Source organism: Asparagus officinalis, chromosome 4 (assembly GCF_001876935.1).
Source record: "Asparagus officinalis chromosome 4, Aspof.V1, whole genome shotgun sequence".
Taxonomy (NCBI): domain Eukaryota; kingdom Viridiplantae; phylum Streptophyta; class Magnoliopsida; order Asparagales; family Asparagaceae; genus Asparagus; species Asparagus officinalis.
The window spans coordinates 127,566,841-127,588,164 of NC_033797.1; the positions used below are offsets into that span (position 1 = coordinate 127,566,841).

The 21,324-nt window shown below is 37.5% G+C and overlaps 1 protein-coding gene and 1 pseudogene across 3 annotated transcripts; one reads left to right on the plus strand and one right to left on the minus strand.

The window, feature by feature from the left end:
- LOC109838102 (phosphatidylinositol 4-phosphate 5-kinase 2-like) lies at positions 657 to 4,562 on the plus strand. 3 transcript variants are annotated; one of them, XM_020406572.1, is made up of 5 exons: positions 661 to 1,545; positions 1,635 to 1,802; positions 1,957 to 2,055; positions 2,209 to 2,346; positions 4,208 to 4,562. In XM_020406572.1, the coding sequence occupies exons 1-4, from the start codon at positions 1,256 to 1,258 to the stop codon at positions 2,237 to 2,239; spliced, it is 588 nt and encodes a 195-aa protein (XP_020262161.1). In that variant the 5' UTR covers positions 661 to 1,255; the 3' UTR covers positions 2,240 to 2,346; positions 4,208 to 4,562. The 3 variants fall into 3 exon arrangements, with proteins under 3 accessions (XP_020262163.1, XP_020262161.1, XP_020262162.1); XM_020406573.1 differs by having other exon boundaries at positions 675 to 1,545; positions 1,957 to 2,032; XM_020406574.1 differs by lacking the exons at positions 2,209 to 2,346; positions 4,208 to 4,562 and adding an exon at positions 2,137 to 2,147 and having other exon boundaries at positions 657 to 1,545; positions 1,957 to 2,032.
- Positions 18,921 to 20,640, minus strand: LOC109838116 (annotated as a pseudogene).

Here is a 21,324-nt window from a genome sequence, read left to right on the forward strand (position 1 = left end):
GTTGACTGTTTGTAATTTGGATTAAAAATGGATTAGGTTGGCAAATGTGCTTATTAGTTAGCTAGAGAGTAGTTATGTCTTTGTTTCAACAAACCTCATTAATAGGCATATGGTAACAAAAAGTTACAGAAAACTAAAAAATTGCAAGTATGATAAATTATTAGTTCGATAAGTTTGGTATATCTGATATATGACAAGCAAAATTTGGCAAATTTTCAGGTGATATCAAAGCAATTGTTCGATGTTCTAAGAGAAAAGCACAGAGAGGAGTTCAATTCCTTTATCACTGAGAAAGTATCTCCTATTGCAGGAGACATAACTATTGAGAACTTAGGTATAAGTGACACCGATCTTAGAGAAACTTTATGGAACAAAATCGATATTGTCATGAATCACTACTACAGATTTAGGCTTAGGAAGCGCCACTTAGATAGCGCTTTTTAAAAGCGCTATCTAAGTGGCTGCTTGAATAGCGCTTATTTGCATATTGAAATAATAATAATAAAAATTTTAAAAGAAAAATTGCAGCAATAACGCTTGTTAGTTAAGCGCTATACCAGTTGAAGCTTCTTTAGCGCTTCAATAAAACGCTATATGATAAGTGTTACATGGGTTACTTGGATAGCGCTTCTAAAGCGCTATATGACGATAGCGCTTCTAAAGCGCTATGTGAGTTGATTCCGGGTTCACTTAAATAGCGCTTCTAAAGCGCTATGTTTTTATTCTCTTAAATAGCGCTTCATAAGCGCTATTACAGTTTCAAAATTAAAATTTTCATTCCACCCGAAAGCCTTTTTCATTTCGTTCCCCCCAAAATTTTTATTCCACCGCCAAATTTATCCCCAAAATTTTCGTCCCAGCGCCAAATTAAAGTCATCCCCAAATTTTTCAACACCGCACTCTCAAATCCCTAACCTCCTCGTCTTTGCCTCATCTGACCCTGTCGAAGTCCGACCGTTGTCGCCGGCCAACTCACCTCATCTTCGCCTCATCTTCGTTCGTCGGGGACTCCCTCATCTTCGTCGCGGACCATCATACCTCCTCGCCGTCGACAAGGAACGGGAATCAGTACATCGGGGAGTGGAGGAGCGGGGTTATTTTTGGGCGGGGGGTTTTGATCTGGGCCAACGGGAACCGATACGATGGGTTCTGGGAGAGTGGGGTGCCCAAGGACAATGGGGTCTTCACTTGGCCCGATGGCAACTGCTACATCGGCAACTGGAGCGAGCAGGCTCTCACGGGGACCTTTTACCCCATGGTGAGCGCCGCCAAGAGGTCGTCGTCGGCGGAGAAGGGGGGTTTTCCCAAGATTTGCATTTGGGAGTCTGATGGCGAGGCTGGGGATATCACCTGCGACATCATCGACACATTGGAGGTTTACAGAGATGGGAAGCTGTTGAATTTGGGGAGGGTGAAGGGGGTTTGGGGGGAGAGGAGGAGGAGCCCTTGTTGTTTCAGGGGCGGGGAGGTGAAGAAGCCGGGGCAGATGATATCGAAGGGGCATAAGAATTATGATCTGATGCTGAACCTTCAGCTGGGCATAAGGTGCTCTATTGGTTGTTTGATTGTGGAGGATGAGCTTGGGTTTTCGTCTTCTCTTTTTTTTTCGCTGGGTCTGATTTGGGTTTTTCTAGGTACTCTGTTAGGAAACCGGCGTCGACCCAGATGAGGGAATTGAGAGCTGAGGATTTTGATCCTAGGGAGAAGTACTGGACGAGGTTTCCTCCCAAGGGGCCGAAGATTACGCCGCCTCATCAGTCGGCGGAGTTTCGGTGGAAGGATTACTGTCCAATGGTCTTCAGGTGAATCAACCTTTGAAACTTTGGTAAATTTCAAAGTTTGGTAAACACAATGGGAAATTTGCTAATTGGCATGCTATTCTTTTTATATTTTCTTTTTCTAAATGGAGGAATGCTCTTCATCTGGTACACTAATTACATGTTGATTCTACTTCAGATTTCCTAAAAAGATTGGAGGAAACTTGCCTGGAGTCTATTATATACGTGATGTGGAATCGGATATTCTCCAAGCTGTATGTGCAGGAATATGTGCTTAGTATGACTATACATTTATTATAGCTAATTCCATTGTGGATGCTCTTTAGATTTCTAGATAATGTCTTGGTTTTTTCTGCAGTAACCATGCATCCTTTCGTTTGATATTCTTCCTGTATGCTTCTGACATTGCTTGCGCATTTGTGATTTGCAGTAACCATGCATTTGTGACATTGCTTGGTTGAGAAGGGGTTGGCTGAGAGATTGAGGATCGGTAGTTTGCTTGAGGATGGACTATGAGGTTGGGATTAACAAAACTATCACTGTCGAGACCATTGCCAATCTCCTTCAGGTATAATTTCCTTTGATAGTAAAGAAAAGAATTGCAAGATTCTAAGATTTTAATAAATATAAGGTTATAGTTTCTTGAATGAATGATACTTGTGAGGTTGATGATATTCAGTGACTGATCTTCTTTTGATGATGATCTTGGAAGGATTTAGACTTTCGTGAGATGTAGGGATCAATTTTGAGGAGAGGACACTTATCCTTTTACCTCCTTTTTATCTCCCAAACAAATCCCAAGTCCATCACCTCCTTGACCACCATTCTTCCAATCACATCACCCAACACCCTCCCTCACCTCTTAGAATTCCGTCTCACTGGGATGAGAGGGATGGGAACGACATGGCCTTGGGTGAGTCAGGGGTTATTTGGGTTCATCATTACTAAATATGATACAATTAGAAGAGAGAAAAAACAACCAAAGGGACAAAAGGGGAAATGGCCAAATGACCAATATTTGATGAAATTTGGCCTTGACTCCCTAAAATATCCTTGGGTCCAAAACAAAATTCAGATGTTAAAACTGAAGATAAATTAAAAAATGGGTGCCAAATCTGGAAGAAAACGAACCGATGGTGTTCTTATGTTGTTTTTTGACATATGTATATCTTTATATATTCATGAGGTTGCATGCTTACATAGTGTCTACCAAGCCTTGATATCATAATGGGATTTTTTATTTTTAGGCTATGATGATTTTAAAATTTTCTGAGATTAGCAACCTACAATATCCGTTGATATTGCACTGGATGACTAACAATGATGATACTGACCAAATTCTGAGCCCGCAGCCATAATTTGCATATACATGTGGCTAGTACGTTAACTTGGTATGCTAACTTAATACGTTAACTTTGCATATACATTGCATTTTATAGATATATGGATTGGAATGAAAATTCGCCTTGGAATGAAAATTCCTCTGAGAAAAAAAGGCTGGTCAACCAATGGGGTTGATAGTGTGTTGGGAGGTAATGAGTCTGAATTCAAAGCCTCTCCTGGTTGGAATGAGGGTAGAGAAAATCCATGGACAGGGAATACCCCTGAGATTGAGACTCCAAATGTTGCATGGGGAGGTAGAGGAAAACAAGGATGGAAATCTCAAGGCCGGGGTTCCGCAAGTTTTTCCGATCGTAGAGGTGGGAGAAACAATTCTCATACACCTCCTGTTATAGCTGTTAATAAAGATGAATTGTTGCAAATGGTGAGGTTTGTCGCAAATGGTGAGGTCTTGTGCATGTAGAACTTTGCGTGTTATTCAGAGGCAAAGCATAAGAATATTGTCAAGCATAGTTATAGTCAATCATAGTTCAAGCACTTATCTCAATTATTATTATTTTTGTATATGATTTTTCTCCTTGCCTTAGTTGGCTACCAATGTAAATATAAAGTAACTCTGCCTTGTGGTTGGTTATACATCAATCTATGGATTTAATAAATCCAACTCATATTAATCTGGGTAATATCTGATTTTGCATGAATACTTTAATAGGAACAATATACATGTACATTACATGGCCTAGAAATTTATATTGCATTCAAAAAGTGCCAAAATTATTTAGTGATGTACTGAAGCTGATGGGAGTCAAAAATTCTAACAATGAATGGTGGATTACACTTTTTTTTATCTCTAGATGCATTTTGTATGATTTATTCAACAAAGCTATGTGTGTCTTTCAGCCACTATTGTCTTACAGATTACATGTATGTAACAATAGTTTTACACATTATGAATTTTTGTTGTTATATCTCATGAGTTGTGATAATTTTGTTTATTTTGCCTCTTCTCATACTTGCAGTCTCACATTGTTGTTATATCTCATGAGTTGTGATAATTTTGTTTATTTTGCCTCTTCTCATACTTGCAGTCTCACAAAGCTGCTGGAAAATGGAGGAGCAAGCCATTTCCCCACTATGTAGAGTTATGTACTATATTTGGCAAGGATCGAGCCACTGGGAAGAAGGCTAAAACAGCAGTACGTAGATATCGTGGAAGAACTTGACTTGTTAGATGACGCGGCAAGCTTGAATGAGTCAAATGCTGATAGTGGATCAATCTCAAGCACAAGCAACAAGAAGAAGAAGAGAATTAATTAATGATATTAGTTATGATTGTGCTACTAACTAATTTTTGTATTTCCATTTTAACAGTTATATATAATGTTTTGACTGAATGATTGCAATATATATATTTTGTATGAATGGATATTATTTTTGTCCTTTTGTTAGATTGTTATTGATGGATAGAAAATCGTTATTTATGTAAGTATTTAAATATTTAGACCTAGAAAATTAGGTATCAAAAATTTAAAAAATTAATTAAAAAAATAGATGCAAAAACTTAGTTAGCGCTTCTTTAAACGCTATAGGGTAAATGTACAGTATTTTTTTTGGAACTGGCATAGCGTTTTTTAAAGCGCTATTGTAGTTCAAATAGCTAACTTCAATAGCGCTTTTTTAGCGCTATCATAGCTGGTTTTTTTTTTTTTTTGAACTACAATAGCGCTTATTTATGCGCTATAGAAGCAAACGATTTTTTTTAAATGCTTGGATAGCGCTTTTATAAGCGCTATCTTATAAAGCGCTATTATAGTCGAGCCTTCGGATAGCGCTTTTTTAAGCGCTATTGTAGCTACCATAGCGGTAGCTTGCATAGCGCTTAAAAGCGCTATCCAAGCCCAAATTTAAGCTCTATTCAAGCGAAAATCTGTACTAGTGAATGTAGCAGCGACTACCAATTTTTACTAGAGGTACCCATGATTCGATTTCAATCATTAAATCATTAAATCAAATGCAAAAGTTTGGCTGCTATCCGATGACAGTTCTTCTTACATAAGAAAGTTGTCCCACTTATCATATGCATTTTGTACCATGAAATGTTTTCCGTGCTGTAAATTTAATATTGAGGTACTTTCTTGACAGTTGATGTAGGATCTGAATCTCCATATTTACCCCGTTATGTATTTGGTCTTTTATTCAGGTTTGTCTTGCAACAATGTCAATGTTAAATCTTTTCGTTATTTCATATTCATAGGAACCCTGGCTGATTTGCTTGGCGCTGTTTCACGTTACCGTGCTTATGGTAGCTTTCATTTCAAGGAAAAATGTCAACTTCTAATTTTTGTACTAGTGAAAGAAGCTCACTTGGTACTCAACGAAAACGATCCTGATTGGGTGGAGAAGCTCACTTGGTACGACTTTGTACTGGTTTTCAATGATGGGGAGAGTAGGGCCAGCCTGAGGATCCGACGCAACCAGCTCTACTTGCAGGGCTTTTGCGTGAACAACGATAGTAAATGGTTCGAGCTCGGAGATAAGCGCCGATTGATAAAGACTCGACAAAGACTCGACACTTCTTGGTTACGGGCATAACTACACTACCCTGTTACGCGCAGCTGGCTTCGATCCAGCAGGAGGTCTCACTGAAGTCACCCTTGGGTGACAGAATCTCATGAACGCAGCACAATGGCTTGGAAACTCAACAACTGACATCACGAAAAGAGCCCAAGCGCTGCTCATTGTGATTGGTATGTTCTGTGAGTCTGCGAGGTTTATTCCGATTAGTAGCTATCTGAGGAGGACAAGGCAGCAAAGCCAGAAAACCCCCGTTTGGGTCGAGACCTTGGTCCATCGGTGGGGAGAGCTCTCTGGATGTTGTTTGTTCTATGATGCTGATCCGACCTATAAATGGGTTCCTCAGACACTTGAAGTTGAGGGACCATCACCGAATTATAATCCAGTAAAGGTTGTGGCTCAAACCGTTAATGAACTGCTGGAATATCGTGGCATACTACAGAGGAATCCGAGAACTATCCATGCTCCTGCGGGTTGATCAGAGTGAAATATTCTGTGGGTTTTAATAATAATGCTATAAGGAATAAATGTGAGCCTGCTAAGGTTTCCAGGGGTTCGGAGTGATATTGTGCTCCGGTGAAGTCTGAAGTCTTTTTATGAGCTACTGTAATGGGCAACTAGTCTTTTGTATGTATATGTTTTGTCTCTAAGTATATTGAGTAAACATTATGTATGAATATATAACATTGGATATTTAGCAAAGTATGAGAATATTTTGATTTTATTGTGAGATGTTTAGTACTTATTGTGTGAGATGTGTATATAAACATGTAAATAAATAAAGAAGCCGAAAGTTTAAAACTATTAAAATAAATAGCTCAAACGGTTTGGGCGAAAAATTACCCAAACGGTTTCAACCGTTTGGGCTAACTTTTGGCCAAACGGTTACATCCGTTTGGGCTAACATTTGGCCCAAACGGTTGTAACCGTTTGGGAAACATCCCAAACGGTTGTAACCGTTTGGGAGTTTGCCCAAATGGTTGCAACCGTTTGGGCGACCGTTGGGGACAACTCTTCCCCAACGGCTTTAGCCCAAATAGGTGTTTTACATCGCCCAAACGGTTATAACCGTTTGGGAGGGGGTTTTCCCAAACGGTTCCAACCGTTTGGGCTGACCTGTTTTGTACTAGTGGAAGGGTTTTCTCTCAAGTTGGTATAAATTAACTTGAGTATCACTTTCTTTCAAACTCACTTGAAGATTACAACTTTGTATGTGGTTCTTATTCTTGCTTCTTGTTGTCAACCTTCACCATCTGCCATCTATTTATAGGAAGGATATGCCTCTTGGATACACCACATTCATTGCACAGGGAAGTCCAAAGACTAGCCCTTCCTTTTCTCAATGCATGGGAAAAGAATATCTATCAATGTATGCATGTAGTCAGCCACAAAATTTCCATAAAATAAATTTATGTTAATTCATCATGGGGATGGACCCCCGTTCCCATCACAATCAAGATAGCACCACAAAAATTCAATTTTAAATCGGGTGAAAGGCTACTGCATTGTGTATTCTAGAGATTCAACCTGTACCAATCAAGTTAGGAAAGATGCACTTTCGATCTTTTGTGTTTTTTCATCTTGTTGATGCTTGTCAGAGAACAGGAGGCACTGACAGTGGAGGTGGCGTGAGGAGGCGCTCACAAAAAGATTCATTGGCGGGAGCCATTCATGGTGGAGGGTCAAAGGGATTCCGGCATGTGAAGAGCTCTAGAGTTTTTTTCTCTATCGCAAAGAAGTCAAAGAGGAAATCTCAATCCAAAAATATAGTTTTGTCGATTTCCCTTTTATGAAATTAGTGAGTTAATTATTGTCATATCATCAGATCTGATTTTAATTCATTTAGGCTCCGTTTGGATACCTTGGTGTTTTACTTGTTTACATGGTGTTTTTACCAAAAACAAAACACCATACGTTTGGAAAACATGATGTTTTTGAGCTAAATCATCCTCAAACCAAAAACACAACATTATTTCAACACACTTTTTAGGTGTTTTAAGTTTGGTGTTTTGGTTTTGAGTTTGATAATGTGTTAATATAATATATGACATAATATATTAAATGTAATTAATATAGTGTTATTATCAATATGCTTATTATATTATACTATATTATAGTTAATTTAATATATAATTAATATTTATTAAATAATATAAAATATGATAATTATTATATCTTATACAATAATATAATAATATATTAAATACCAGTGTTTAATATGTTAATAATGTATTATATAATAATAAATAATAATAAAATATAAATAAACTAATAAAAAATAATAAAAAGTTATTGGTAATAAATAATAATATAATAATGATATTATAATATACTATATAATAGTATAATCGCTATAATATTATAGTGTTATTATCAATATGCTTATTATATTATACTATATTATAGTTAATTTAATATATAATTAATATTTATTAAATAATATAAAATATGATAATTATTATATCTTATACAATAATATAATAATATATTAAATACCAGTGTTTAATATGTTAATAATGTATTATATAATAATAAATAATAATAAAATATAAATAAACTAATAAAAAATAATAAAAAGTTATTGGTAATAAATAATAATATAATAATGATATTATAATATACTATATAATAGTATAATCGCTATAATATTATTAACTTTTTAATAAATAAATTGTGATAAATTAATAATTATAAAATATTATTAATAGTAACATATTTAATAATTAAATAACAATATAATATTATTATTATTATAATATATTGTATAGTAAATGTAATATAATATATAAAATATTAGTATATTATATAATAAATAATATAATTTATTATAAAGTAAAATAATTTTAAATAATAAAATAATTTATTGCTAACAAATGTTAATGTAAAAATAATATATTCATAATATAATAATATTTATTTATATCATAAATACTAATATATTATTAAAGTACTATTAATAAACTCTAACATATTAAAAACTATAATATATTATATGATAATCACATTTTATTATAATTTTATACCCTCATTATCTATTTTATATCAATAAATATGCCACTAATAATTATTTTTATCTTTAATTGCAGGTTAATTAAAAATAAAAAGCTCAATATCTCTTCTCTCAACAAAGCCCATGAATTAATAAAGAATATATGCAAATACATGAAAGAGCCCAAGCCCAAGTCCAAAAGCCCAAAGCCAAAGCCAAATGAAAGAGGAAATCAGCGGATTACAAAAGGAGGGATATGGGTATCGATGCCAGCATCGATACCCGTATCGATACCAGCATCGATGCTGGTATCGATACTTATGTCGTTCTGTTACAGATCAATGGCTGAAATTTGCTTGTTTTGGATAAGATTTCAATCCAATGGCTCTCATTCACTGATGTTTACTATGAATAGGGGTAGAGAGTGAGGGATTGAGGGTGTGAAAATTTTTGTAACTCCATTTGGAGAGGAGGACCACTCTTAATTGAGAAGGCCTTCTAAATTTTTAACTTTTGTTACAATTAATAAAATAATTTTTTCACCACTTTGAATACTTCTTCTCTTTGTTGGATGATGAAGATGGAGATGAAGAATTATTTGGAGGTTTGCATTTCTTTTATTTTTCTTTTTTCTTTTTTTATTGCTTATTAGTTTAGATTTATTTCTATGCTTGTAATTAGATTTTATTTTCTTGTTAAATAGCCAAGAGGTTAGAACCCTCCTACCTTAGATTTATTTCATGCTTATAGATTAGATTTATTTCATGTCTTTATTTTCTCGTATTTAATTCTTGCAATTTATTTTGTAGCTTAGTTTTTGTAATTTATTTTGTAGTTTAGATTTTATTTTCTTGCACTATTCGCCTTGAGGCTAGAACCCTTTTGGGATTAGTTTTTATTTATTTTTTATTTTCTTTGATTCGCCTTTAGGCTAGAACCCTCTAGGGAATCGTCATTTTCTAAGAAGTGAATTCAATTCTAGAATACTCATATCTTTAATTGAATCCGTTATTTTTAATTTCTTAAATTTTCTTTTTATTCTTAATTCTCCTTTTTGATTCTTGATTTTATTCATCTTTCCTTGTGAAAATCATTCATTCTTTGTCACATCCACTCTCACTTATATTTTGTGCCGATTTACACACTATCACTTCCACTCTCTCTATCTCTCCACAATCACATTTACTCATCGCTCCTATTTGTCACGCACACAACATAAGAACCGATTTATATTTTCTCCTACAAAACACCTTCCTCGTGGGATCGATAACTTTTTATACTATAACTTAACACGGTTGTAAACTTGCAACATTTTTGGTACATGTTTATGCCGCATCATTATTTAATATTAAAATATTTATAATATATTAATTTATTAATAACATACTAGTAATAACATAATATTAACATTATTATAATATTATATTATATTATAATAATATTTATTTATATCATAAATACTAATATATTATTAAAGTACTATTAATAAACTCTAACATATTAAAAACTATAATATATTATATAATATTTAAATATTTATAATATATTAATTTAATATAACATATTAGTAATAACATAATATTAACATTATTAATAATATTATAATATATTATACAATATTATATTGCATTATATTTAATACTTATAATAATATAATAATATAAACTAAATATTATAACATTTTATTTATAATATATTTTATTATAATTAATATATAATATATTAATAATATGTTTAATACTAATGTTATATATAATGGGTCAAACTAGTGTTGACCAAAAATACTTAGCATGGTATTTTGAAAACATTTTAAGAAAAAAACACAACACCATGGTGTTTGTTTTACAAAAATACAAAAGAAAAACACAATGGTATCTGAACGAAACCTTAATGATTCCAATGGTTATAAAATTAGTAGGACAAGAGATCTTATTTACTTAAATGGGCATACACATCCAGATATTTTACTAGAGATTCGTACCCATAAGTATATACTCTTACATATAGACATATAGTAATCATATCTATATTCATTTACGGATTAGGATTTATCCCCGATATCTTTTTGCACCCCCAACGACCATAGTGACCAATCCCTCAAAGTGAGATCCAGCTACAGTAGGTCAAATGTGGAATAATATCTCAGAAAAGGCTGCGTTATTTTGAGATCAATGATGTCGAGGTACATATCGGATTAGGAGCATCTGTTTCTCCCTTTTTTGCCCACACAAATTGGTCTTTGAAAAAAGCACGCAAAAGTAGAACATAAATAGTAATTACAATTATAATTAATTTGACCGCCTCAACTGACTTTACTTTATACACACACTCCCTCTCTCCGTCTCTCGTGTGTATCCCAAATAATTCTTCATCAATAGGGGGGAAAAGGGTTTCATGGAATTGGAGCTTTACTCTTGAGAAAATCATATTGAGAGTAAGCATATTGCAACAAGTGTATAATATAAAGTTTAAAGTTAGATAATTGTATTGTTACAATATCAATATAATATTCTGATTGTAATTGTTATACCTCGAAAGTATCATGCCCTTCAACTGGCCACGTGGTAGGCTTAGTAGGACGGAACATATAGCTGACATACCCAACCCGAGCCTAAGCTGTAACTAGCCGACTCATGTGTGTGACATGGGTCCAAGACTAAAGGATCCTTCAAGATGAGCTCCTCAATTGAGCCCGGGTTGAGTCGAAGGGCATCTTCAAGTCGTGTTCGGTAAGGGAGAAGTCCGGAATATGGAATGACAAGCGGTCTTGTCAACAATGTTCGCATCAAAAAGCTATACAATACAATGCTCATATTCTACCACCTAGACGTCATCACATTTAATGCATAATTAGGCACCATAATGACTCCTCGAACGGCGCCCACAGTCCATTCACCTCTAACCAATCAGCTGTGTACACATGTAAAGCAACAATGCAATGTCATATCAACCGGTCAATCAAATTACCTTAACACCTCAGAAACTTCCTATAAATAACATGATCTTTGGCATTCTATATTACACAAGTTTTACACCCAAAAAACCTAAAGATTACATTCTGCTTTTCTCTTGAGATGAATAGACTAGCCACTATCTTGAGCGTCAGAGGGCACGCCGAAGGAAACAACATTTGCAACCTCTGACCTATGTTATTCTGTGCAGGGAATCACAGCCAACACACCCTTCCATACAATCGGTCATCAAAGAAGATTAAGGAGCCCCAGAATTATCGTTATCTCTCCTAAACCTTACATTAATTTTCCTCACATCAACAATAATTATATTGTGATTGTTACTATACTATTGTTGGGAGGCGTGTGTGTGTGGGAGAAGTGGACATGGGGACCCACGTCACGTGAGGAGTTGTTTTGTTTTCGGTGTGGGGCCTACAAATTTGTTTGTGGGATTCTATTGGGTTTGTGAAAACCGCGTGAACTGCCATGAAGAGATCATGAGTGTGGTGGGACCAACCTACTCACGTGAAATGATGTGGTTTGTGAAAACCGTGTGGGCCTACCCGATTCCGCACATCCTATAAATTCTCTAGGGTTTCGTGAAGAGCAGAGGGGCGAAGGAGGGTAGCAGTTTTCTTTTGGCGACGTGCAGAGGCTGGGAAAAAAAAGGCAGCGTGCAAAAGTGAATTTTTGGGCGGCGTGTTATTTCGGTGGCTGTTTCTTTTGAGAGAAAAACTGAGAGATATTTGTGTGTGAGAGAGAGATTATTTGAGGGTTTAAATTGTGAGAGTTGTAAACCTAGTTGTATTCTCTCCTCTCTAATAGTAGATCTCCCCCCTCCTTGCCCCGTGGACGTAGGCAGTTTGCCGAACCACGTAAAATTGATTGTTTGAGTTTGTGGCCATTGTAATAGTTTTTAGGATCCCTCGACGCGCAGTCCTAGAGCTGACGAGAGGAAGAGCAAATATCCCACTTTGATGGGATATTAGGCTTCAGATTCTTGTTCCCTTTGAGAAACAAGAATTCTTATCGATCTTTCTCTCTTATTGTGCACCAGAAACTCTGCCAAAATTTCCGCTGCGCACAACAAGTGGTATCAGAGCCCAGATTCCAGATCTAGGGTTTGGTTGGAGGAGTAGATCAATTTAGAGGCTCGTTTAGGGCTTCGTTGGTGATAAAGGTGGGATCTTTTGATAAAGACTCTATCTTTTAGTTTTGGATCTATTCTTCGTTCGTTGGTGCGTAAGATGTCGGGGAAAGAAGGTACTTCGGGTGTCGAGGGTGGTGCTTCTGGCATGAAGACTATTCAGAGTTTGAATATCCACTCTATGAAGATAGATGTGGAGAAGTTTAATGGCACAAACAACTTTGGATTATGGAGATACGAGGTTTTGGATGCGCTGAACGCGCAGAATTTGGAGGATACCTTGGAGTTAGATGGCAAGCCAGATGAGATTGAAGAGAAGGTTTGGAAAAAGATGAATCGAACGGCGTGTGGTGTGATTAGGTCTTGTTTGACTCAAGATCTAAAATATGATGTGATGAATGAGACTTCTGCGAAGAAGATTTGGGAGATTCTCGAAAGCAAGTATTTGACCAAGAGTGTGGAAAATCGCTTGCATTTAAAGAGGAGACTTTATCGTTTCCAGTTAAAGAAGGGAACCTTCATTAGAGATCACATGAACCACTACACAAAGCTTCTTGCGGATTTGGCAAATGTGGATGTCGTGATTAAAGATGAGGACAAGGCGTTGCTGTTGTTGAGTTCCTTGCCCGACGAGGAATATGAGACCTTCGTTCTTACTCTGATTAATGGGAAGGCATCACTTTCGTATAGTGAGGTCACTGCTGCATTGGTGAATTATCAGCTTCGGAAGAAGGATAAGGAGAATTCGACTGAGTCGGTAGCAGAGGCGTTGGTCGCAAGAGGGAAGAATCCAAACAGGAAGAATTGGAAGTCACAGTCTAGAGTAGGGCATCCTATAATTGGAAAAGATCAGTGTGCTTGGTGCAAGGAGACTGGTCATTGGAAGAAAGACTGCCCAAAGCTCGACGGATGGATGAAGAATAAGCAGAAGGGAAAAGGGAAGGCAGCGTGCAAAAGTGAATTTTTGGGCGGCGTGTTATTTCGGTGGCTGTTTCTTTTGAGAGAAAAACTGAGAGATATTTGTGTGTGAGAGAGAGATTATTTGAGGGTTTAAATTGTGAGAGTTGTAAACCTAGTTGTATTCTCTCCTCTCTAATAGTAGATCTCCCCCCTCCTTGCCCCGTGGACGTAAGCAGTTTGCCGAACCACGTAAAATTGATTTGTTTGAGTTTGTGGCCATTGTAATAGTTTTTAGGATCCCTCGACGCGCAGTCCTAGAGCTGACGAGAGGAAGAGCAAATATCCCACTTTGATGGGATATTAGGCTTTCAGATTCTTGTTCCCTTTGAGAAACAAGAATTCTTATCGATCTTTCTCTCTTATTGTGCACCAGAAACTCTGCCGAAATTTCCGCTGCGCACAACAAGTGGTATCAGAGCCCAGATTCCAGATCTAGGGTTTGGTTGGAGGAGTAGATCAATTTGGAGGCCCGTTTAGGACTTCGTTGGTGATAAAGGTGGGATCTTTTGGTAAAGACTCTATCTTTCAGTTTTGGATCTATTCTTTGTTCGTTGGTGCGTAAGATGTCGGGGAAAGAAGGTGCTTCGGGAGTCGAGGGTGGTTCTTCTGGCGTGAAGACTATTCAGAGTTTGAATATCCACTCTATGAAGATAGATGTGGAGAAATTTAATGGCACAAACAACTTTGGATTATGGAGATGCGAGGTTTTGGATGCGCTGAACGCGCAGAATTTGGAGGATACATTGGAGTTAGATGGCAAGCCAGATGAGATTGAAGAGAAGGTTTGGAAGAAGATGAATCGAACGGCGTGTGGTGTGATTAGGTCTTGTTTGACTCAAGATCTAAAATATGATGTGATGAATGAGACTTCTGCGAAGAAGATTTGGGAGATTCTCGAAAGCAAGTATTTGACCAAGAGTGTGGAAAATCGCTTGCATTTGAAGAGGAGACTTTATCGTTTCCAGTTGAAGAAGGGAACCTCCATTAGAGATCACATGAACCACTACACAAAGCTTCTTGCGGATTTGGCGAATGTGGATGTCAAGATTGAAGATGAGGACAAGGCGTTGCTGTTGTTGAGTTCCTTGCCCGACGAGGAATATGAGACCTTCGTTCTTACTCTGATTAATGGGAAGGCATCACTTTCGTATAGTGAGGTCACCGCTGCACTTGTGAATTATCAGCTTCGAAAGAAGGATAAGGAGGCTTCGGTTGAGCCGGTAGCGGAGGCGTTGGTCGCAAGAGGGAAGGGTCCAAACCGAAAGAATTGGAAGTCACAGTCTAGAGTAGGAAAAGATCAGTGTGCTTGGTGCAAGGAGACTGGTCATTGGAAGAAAGACTGCCCAAAGCTCGACGAATGGATGAAGAATAAGCAGAAGGGAAAAGGGAAGCAACCATCATCAGAAGCAAACATCGTATCGGATGGTAATAATTCTGACTCTTCTATTTATTCGCTTTCTATCAGTCCTACAAATAGCTATTCGGAGGAATCTGAATGGATGTTGGATAGTGGTGCGACCTATCATGTGTGCCCTAGAAGGGAATGGTTCTCCAATTTTGAGAAGCTGGTGGATAGTGGTGTGGTGTACATGGCTGATAACCGTGCATGCCAGATCCTTAGAATAGGAAGAATTCGCATAAAGATGTTTGACGGAACTGTTAGAGAGTTAAATGATGTGAGATATGTTCCTTCTTTGAGGAAGAACTTGATCTCGATTGGAGCTTTGGTTGGAGAGGGTCTGAAGGTTCGTGTTGAGGACATGGTTCTCGAGATTGCGAGAGACTCTCGTATTTTGATGAAGAGCGTTAGGAGAAATAACCTGTATTACTTGACTGGAGGTATAGTGGCAGGTGAAGAGCTGACGACTTCTGTTGATTCGACTAGACTGCGGCATTTGGGGCTTGGCCATTCCAGTATTAATTCCTCGCATAGATTGAAAGAGGGTGCAAAGACCTGCAGTTTGAAGTCCAGTGAACATGTTGATGTGAGCAAGAAGACCGAGGTGAAGTGTGGCACCTCTATTCACCGTGCTAAGGGTCGTTCTGGAGGAGTTCACATGGATGTTTGGGGGCCTTCCAAGGGGGCATTATTGGGAGGTAATAGGCGTTTGGTTTCCTTTGTTGGTGGCTGTTCTAGGCGTGTTTGGGTTGCAACCAAATCCCTTATGGATAAAGTCCTAGTAGTCTCCAACAGATTGAAGAAGTGTGATATTGGCAAAAAGGTGAAGGTACTCCATTCTGGTGGGAGGTACAAGATGGACCTGTTTCTGCATTGGAGCCGAGCTCACGGCATTGCGAGACACTTCGTTGGAAAGGAAATCTTGGGGCAACTAAATAGGGTGATAAATTTGGAGAACCGTACCTTACTGGAGGAGGATCGGTGTTTGTGGTCGAGCAATGGTTTGCAGAAGAGTTTCTGGACAGAGGCTTCGACAAATTTGGGTCATCCTATTAAAGAGTTGTCAACTGCTGTGATTGGAGGTAAAACTTCATTGGAAGATAGATCTGGTAGTGTCACTTTGGTTGAGGTTTCAATGAGGGAGCTAATTGACTCTCAGCAGGTGGAGAGTTTTGGACAGATCTTAGAGGTATCGCAGCGGGTGAAGATTGATGCTACTCCACATTGGGTGGGGATTTTCCCACATACTCCAGGTCAGTCTGCATTGGTTGGGATTACAGCTGAGGTGACACAGCGTGGGAGTCATTTGGATTCGTATGCAAATTGTTGGGAGGCGTGTGTGTGTGTGTGGGAGAAGTGGACATGGGGACCCACGTCACGTGAGGAGTTGTTTTGTTTTCGGTGTGGGGCCTACAAATTTGTTTGTGGGATTCCATTGGGTTTGTGAAAACCGCGTGAACTGCCATGAAGAGATCATGAGTGTGGTGGGACCAACCTACTCACGTGAAATGATGTGGTTTGTGAAAACCGTGTGGGCCTACCCGATTCCGCACATCCTATAAATTCTCTAGGGTTTCGTGAAGAGCAGAGGGGCGAAGGAGGGTAGCAGTTTTCTTTTGGCGACGTGCAGAGGCTGGGAAAAAAGGCAGCGTGCAAAAGTGAATTTTTGGGCGGCGTGTTATTCCGGTGGCTGTTTCTTTTGAGAGAAAAACTGAGAGATATTTGTGTGTGAGAGAGAGATTATGTGAGGGTTTAAATTGTGAGAGTTGTAAACCTAGTTGTATTCTCTCCTCTCTAATAGTAGATCTCCCCCCTCCTTGCCCCATGGACGTAGGCAGTTTGCCGAACCACGTAAAATTGATTGTTTGAGTTTGTGGCCATTGTAATAGTTTTTAGGATCCTTCGACGTGCAGTCCTAGAGCTGACGAGAGGAAGAGCAAATATCACACTTTGATGGGATATTAGGCTTCAGATTCTTGTTCCCTTTGAGAAACAAGAATTCTTATCGATCTTTCTCTCTTATTGTGCACCAGAAACTCTGCCGAAATTTCCGCTGCGCACAACAACTATTGCTTATACAATATAGTCATGTATTAATATTGAATATAGATCGTATTGATTTACAATTGGCAGCACTCATAGGCCTCCTTTAGAAATGTGATTGTTCTCTCTAACAAAGTTTAGCATATAAATTATCGCAAATTTTAGCATATAAATCAGTAAAAAATATACCAAACATTAAGAAATCTATTGTTCAAGTGCTGCAGTTAGGGGTGCTAAACCGTATCCGTATCCGAGGAAATATCTGTAACCGTATCCGTTAGGATAGAGATATGGTTATTCAAATCTATAACCGATAGAATATGGTTACGGATATGGTTTTGTAGTGAAATATCTGTAACCGTATCCGAAATATCTGAATACATATTAGTCATACTCTTACGATAGTTTCGATTCTTAGATTATGGATTGAAATATCTGAATACATATTAGTCATACTCTTACGATAGTTTCGATTCTTAGATTATGGATTTGTGATTAATTTTGATGATCAAGATGTCTAATCTTAACTTTTTAATTATAATAAACATATTAACGAACTCTTTTATATTAATAACTATGTTTTTCTCCATACTATGTAGTTTTTTCATATTCGTTTTGTATCCGCATGCATATCCACTCATATATACATGTGTATATCCGTAACCGTATCTAATTTTAACGGATTTGGTTATGAATTTTTCTTACCAAAGTATATACATATCCATATCCATATCCATATCCGAGATGGGTAAACGGATAAAGATATGATAAGCATCATATCATATCTGAGCCGTATCCGGACTGAGTGCACCCGCAGTGCGCATCCTCACACGCAAATGCCTTTGAACTCCAAAAAAGTCCACCCACCAAATCATTGGTCTCTCGCCCAAGCAATCCCCGAACCTTTTCATCCGCATTTATTTATTTATTTTTAATTTCTAGAAGCCCACATGGGCGGAACGCAAGGCATCTCTCTCCACTCCAAGTACAGCAAACAACCATATTAAGTGGATGCTTACTCTAACTAAGTTCATCATTTCCTTATAATACTATCAACGATCTTGGAATTAATAATAAAAAGGTAAATTTTATAGAGCCTGTTAGAATATAAAAAATATAAACTCAATTGTTACCATCATTTTAGAGTTTTGTGTAATACTTAGAGAGACTTAATTAAGATAATATCGGAACAAACTACAAATTTAAAGCGGATTTTCTTAAAATTATCACTACTGCACGAGTCTAGGTTTTTAACCCATAAAAAATGCTTAATCTACATGATTAGAATATAAAAATATAACCCTCAATTCTCACCGTAACTTTAAAGTTTTAATCTAATGGTTAAATTCACTTAATTTAAGAAAACCCCATTAATATTGGAGGGAGATGCACAAAACCGCTGAACTTTAAAAATTAGAGAAAACCCCGTAATTAAAACTTGGCAGAGTTTTACAAAAACACTTAAACGTTCCAAAAATTTCTGAAATGTTGGAAAAGCTTCTTGACGTAAAGACTTGTTGCTTCAACTTGTCGCTGACAACCATAATTGTGTCCACTCTGTATGCGTCCACCGTATAATCAATCTTTTTAATTATCATACCGAACCTCAAAATTTTTAGAAGTTCATGGGTATTGCCAGAAACACCCTACAAATTACAGGGACTACATGCAAACCATTGCAAAGCACAAGGGTTTTGAGAAATTGTTACCCAAATTACAATAATACACAGGGCCAGGCTATAAACGAGGAAACATCACATTGACGGCTAGGAACAGAGTTAGATGCAAGTTAAATAAGGAACATAATTGCATCCGCTTCCACCAACATCGACCATGTACACATTTATTGCTCACTTTTCAGATCTAAAAAATTCAATCAAAGATGGGGCGTGGAGCATTAATTACCTCCAAGACCTCTACCATTTACATATCCCTCCTTTATAAAAGAATAAATAGCATCTCATTTTCATAAACCTAAAAAATAAATATATATATATAAAAAAAAAGGAAGGCCAACCAAACCCAATCATTAGAAACACCCGCCCCGCCCCGCGCACCTACCCTCCTGATGCCAGCTCCAAGATTCCGAACCCAGTTATCAGAACAACTAATCCAGCCTTGGGGTCGGATTACTGGAGCTGGTAGCTGACGATGTCGACGACGATGTCTTCGGGCTGAAGAGAGATTCGAACGTCTCCCATTTCGTCGTCACTATCGACGATGGAACCGGAGGAGGCGGCTGCTGCTGCTCCTTTCTTCCCTCCTCTTTCTTCAAACTCAAACCGCTCATTGAGTTCTTGATCTTGAGCATGTCTAAAGTCTCCACGTATTTTTGAACTCTTCTCACCTGAAAAAAATAACAAACCAACCAAATTTAATTAGAAGAAACAAAAGCCAATTTACGACCGAACCATTTTCGATCAAAATTGAATTGGGTTTTCCTACCTGCGTTCGTCTCTGGGTCTTAACATCCCCATCTGCAATTATCGCGTCCAATTTCAGAAGCTCGTTCATCAGCAGCTCGGTCAAGCTCAATATATCATCCTCCGCTGCTCTTTTCCCTTTCGATATAATCGCTTCAAGGGCAGAAACCTACACACACACGCACACAAAAAAAAAACCCTCAAATCTCAGGAAAAATTCATCAGACTAAATCATCGATATTGCTTCAAATTGGATACCTTAGAAGCAAGCTTATTGACTTCGACGCTGATTTGGGCGATAGATTTCGATGCCTGCTCAGATTTCGCAGCTCGCCTCATTTCAAGACATCGTTTTGCCTGAGCTTTGAGATCCTCCAACACAACGAGCTTCGATTTATCTTTAACGCCGGCGGTGTCCAAATACGCAGTGGATTCTCTCTCCTTATCTTTGTACAGTATCTTCTGATCTAACGGGTGTAGACCCGTTGGACCCGATAACAGCTTCTTCAGTTCCCCTGCTCCAAATCCAAAACCCCATAAGAGCCTAGAGAGGCAAAAAAAAAAGATAATTATCCTTGGACGCAAAACTCACCAAAGTTGGCTTGAGAGTTGACATGGATCTCGTGATAAGCGGATCCGTACTTGACCCGCACCCGGATCGCCGGAGCCGGTTTGGATGCGGATTCTGATTCTCGGCTCCGCTTCTGGACCAGCATCCCGCACGGCCGGACCTCCCACTCGCCGCCGGCTGCCGCGGACGAAACCTTCAAAATTGGAGCTTCACTCGCCGCCGGCTACCGCAGACGAATCCTTCAAAATTGGAGCGAAAGGTGTGGACTTCTTGCTAGCTCGCATCATCTTCTTTGAGTTGATGAAGATGTGGATTGCGATGGAGCTTAGATCTCTGTAAAGGGTCTCAAAAAAGGGTGAAAAGATGCCATTTTTGCTGGAGGAAATTGGGAATAGCGGAGGGGAGAAGGAAGAAATAAAGAATAAAAGAAGACTTTAGAAACAACAACAACTGGTAACAGGTGGAATGAGAAGGGAAGCACTATATATATATTACTAGTATACGTAATATATATATAAATATAATATATATATATATATTATTATATATATATATATATATATTACTATATATATATATATATATAATATATATATATATATAAAGAAAAAGAAGATATATATGAGAGAAATGAATATGTTTAGTATTAAGTACAGAGTTTTTGTGTTTGGTGATGAAGTTACATATTCCCTTCAACTCAATCGAAATCGGGCCCACATTCAAATGAATTAGAGATGGTTAGGAATTGGAATAAACCAAACACAAAATTTATGTTTGGTACCAACATACAAATTTCTCTCTCTCTCTCTCTCTCTCTATATATAATATATATTATTATATATATATATATAATATTATATATAATTCTAAAGAGAAAGAAAGACAAAGAAGATTAGCCGCAGGTAACCTTCTTTTTTTTTAATGAAGGTTTCTATCTGTTTTTTTCCCCAAAGAAATCATGGTTTGTAACATTGAAAGGTTTGGGAGGTTAGTGAAACATGATTTAACTTGCTAGATTTTTTCTGGTCATCTGATCACTTGTCCCCTCTATTGGTCCCATATTTTGGGTTCTTGGGGAATTTTTCTTTCAGATTATATAGCTTGTTAGATATTTCTCAATATTACTCAATTTTCAATAAAGGCAA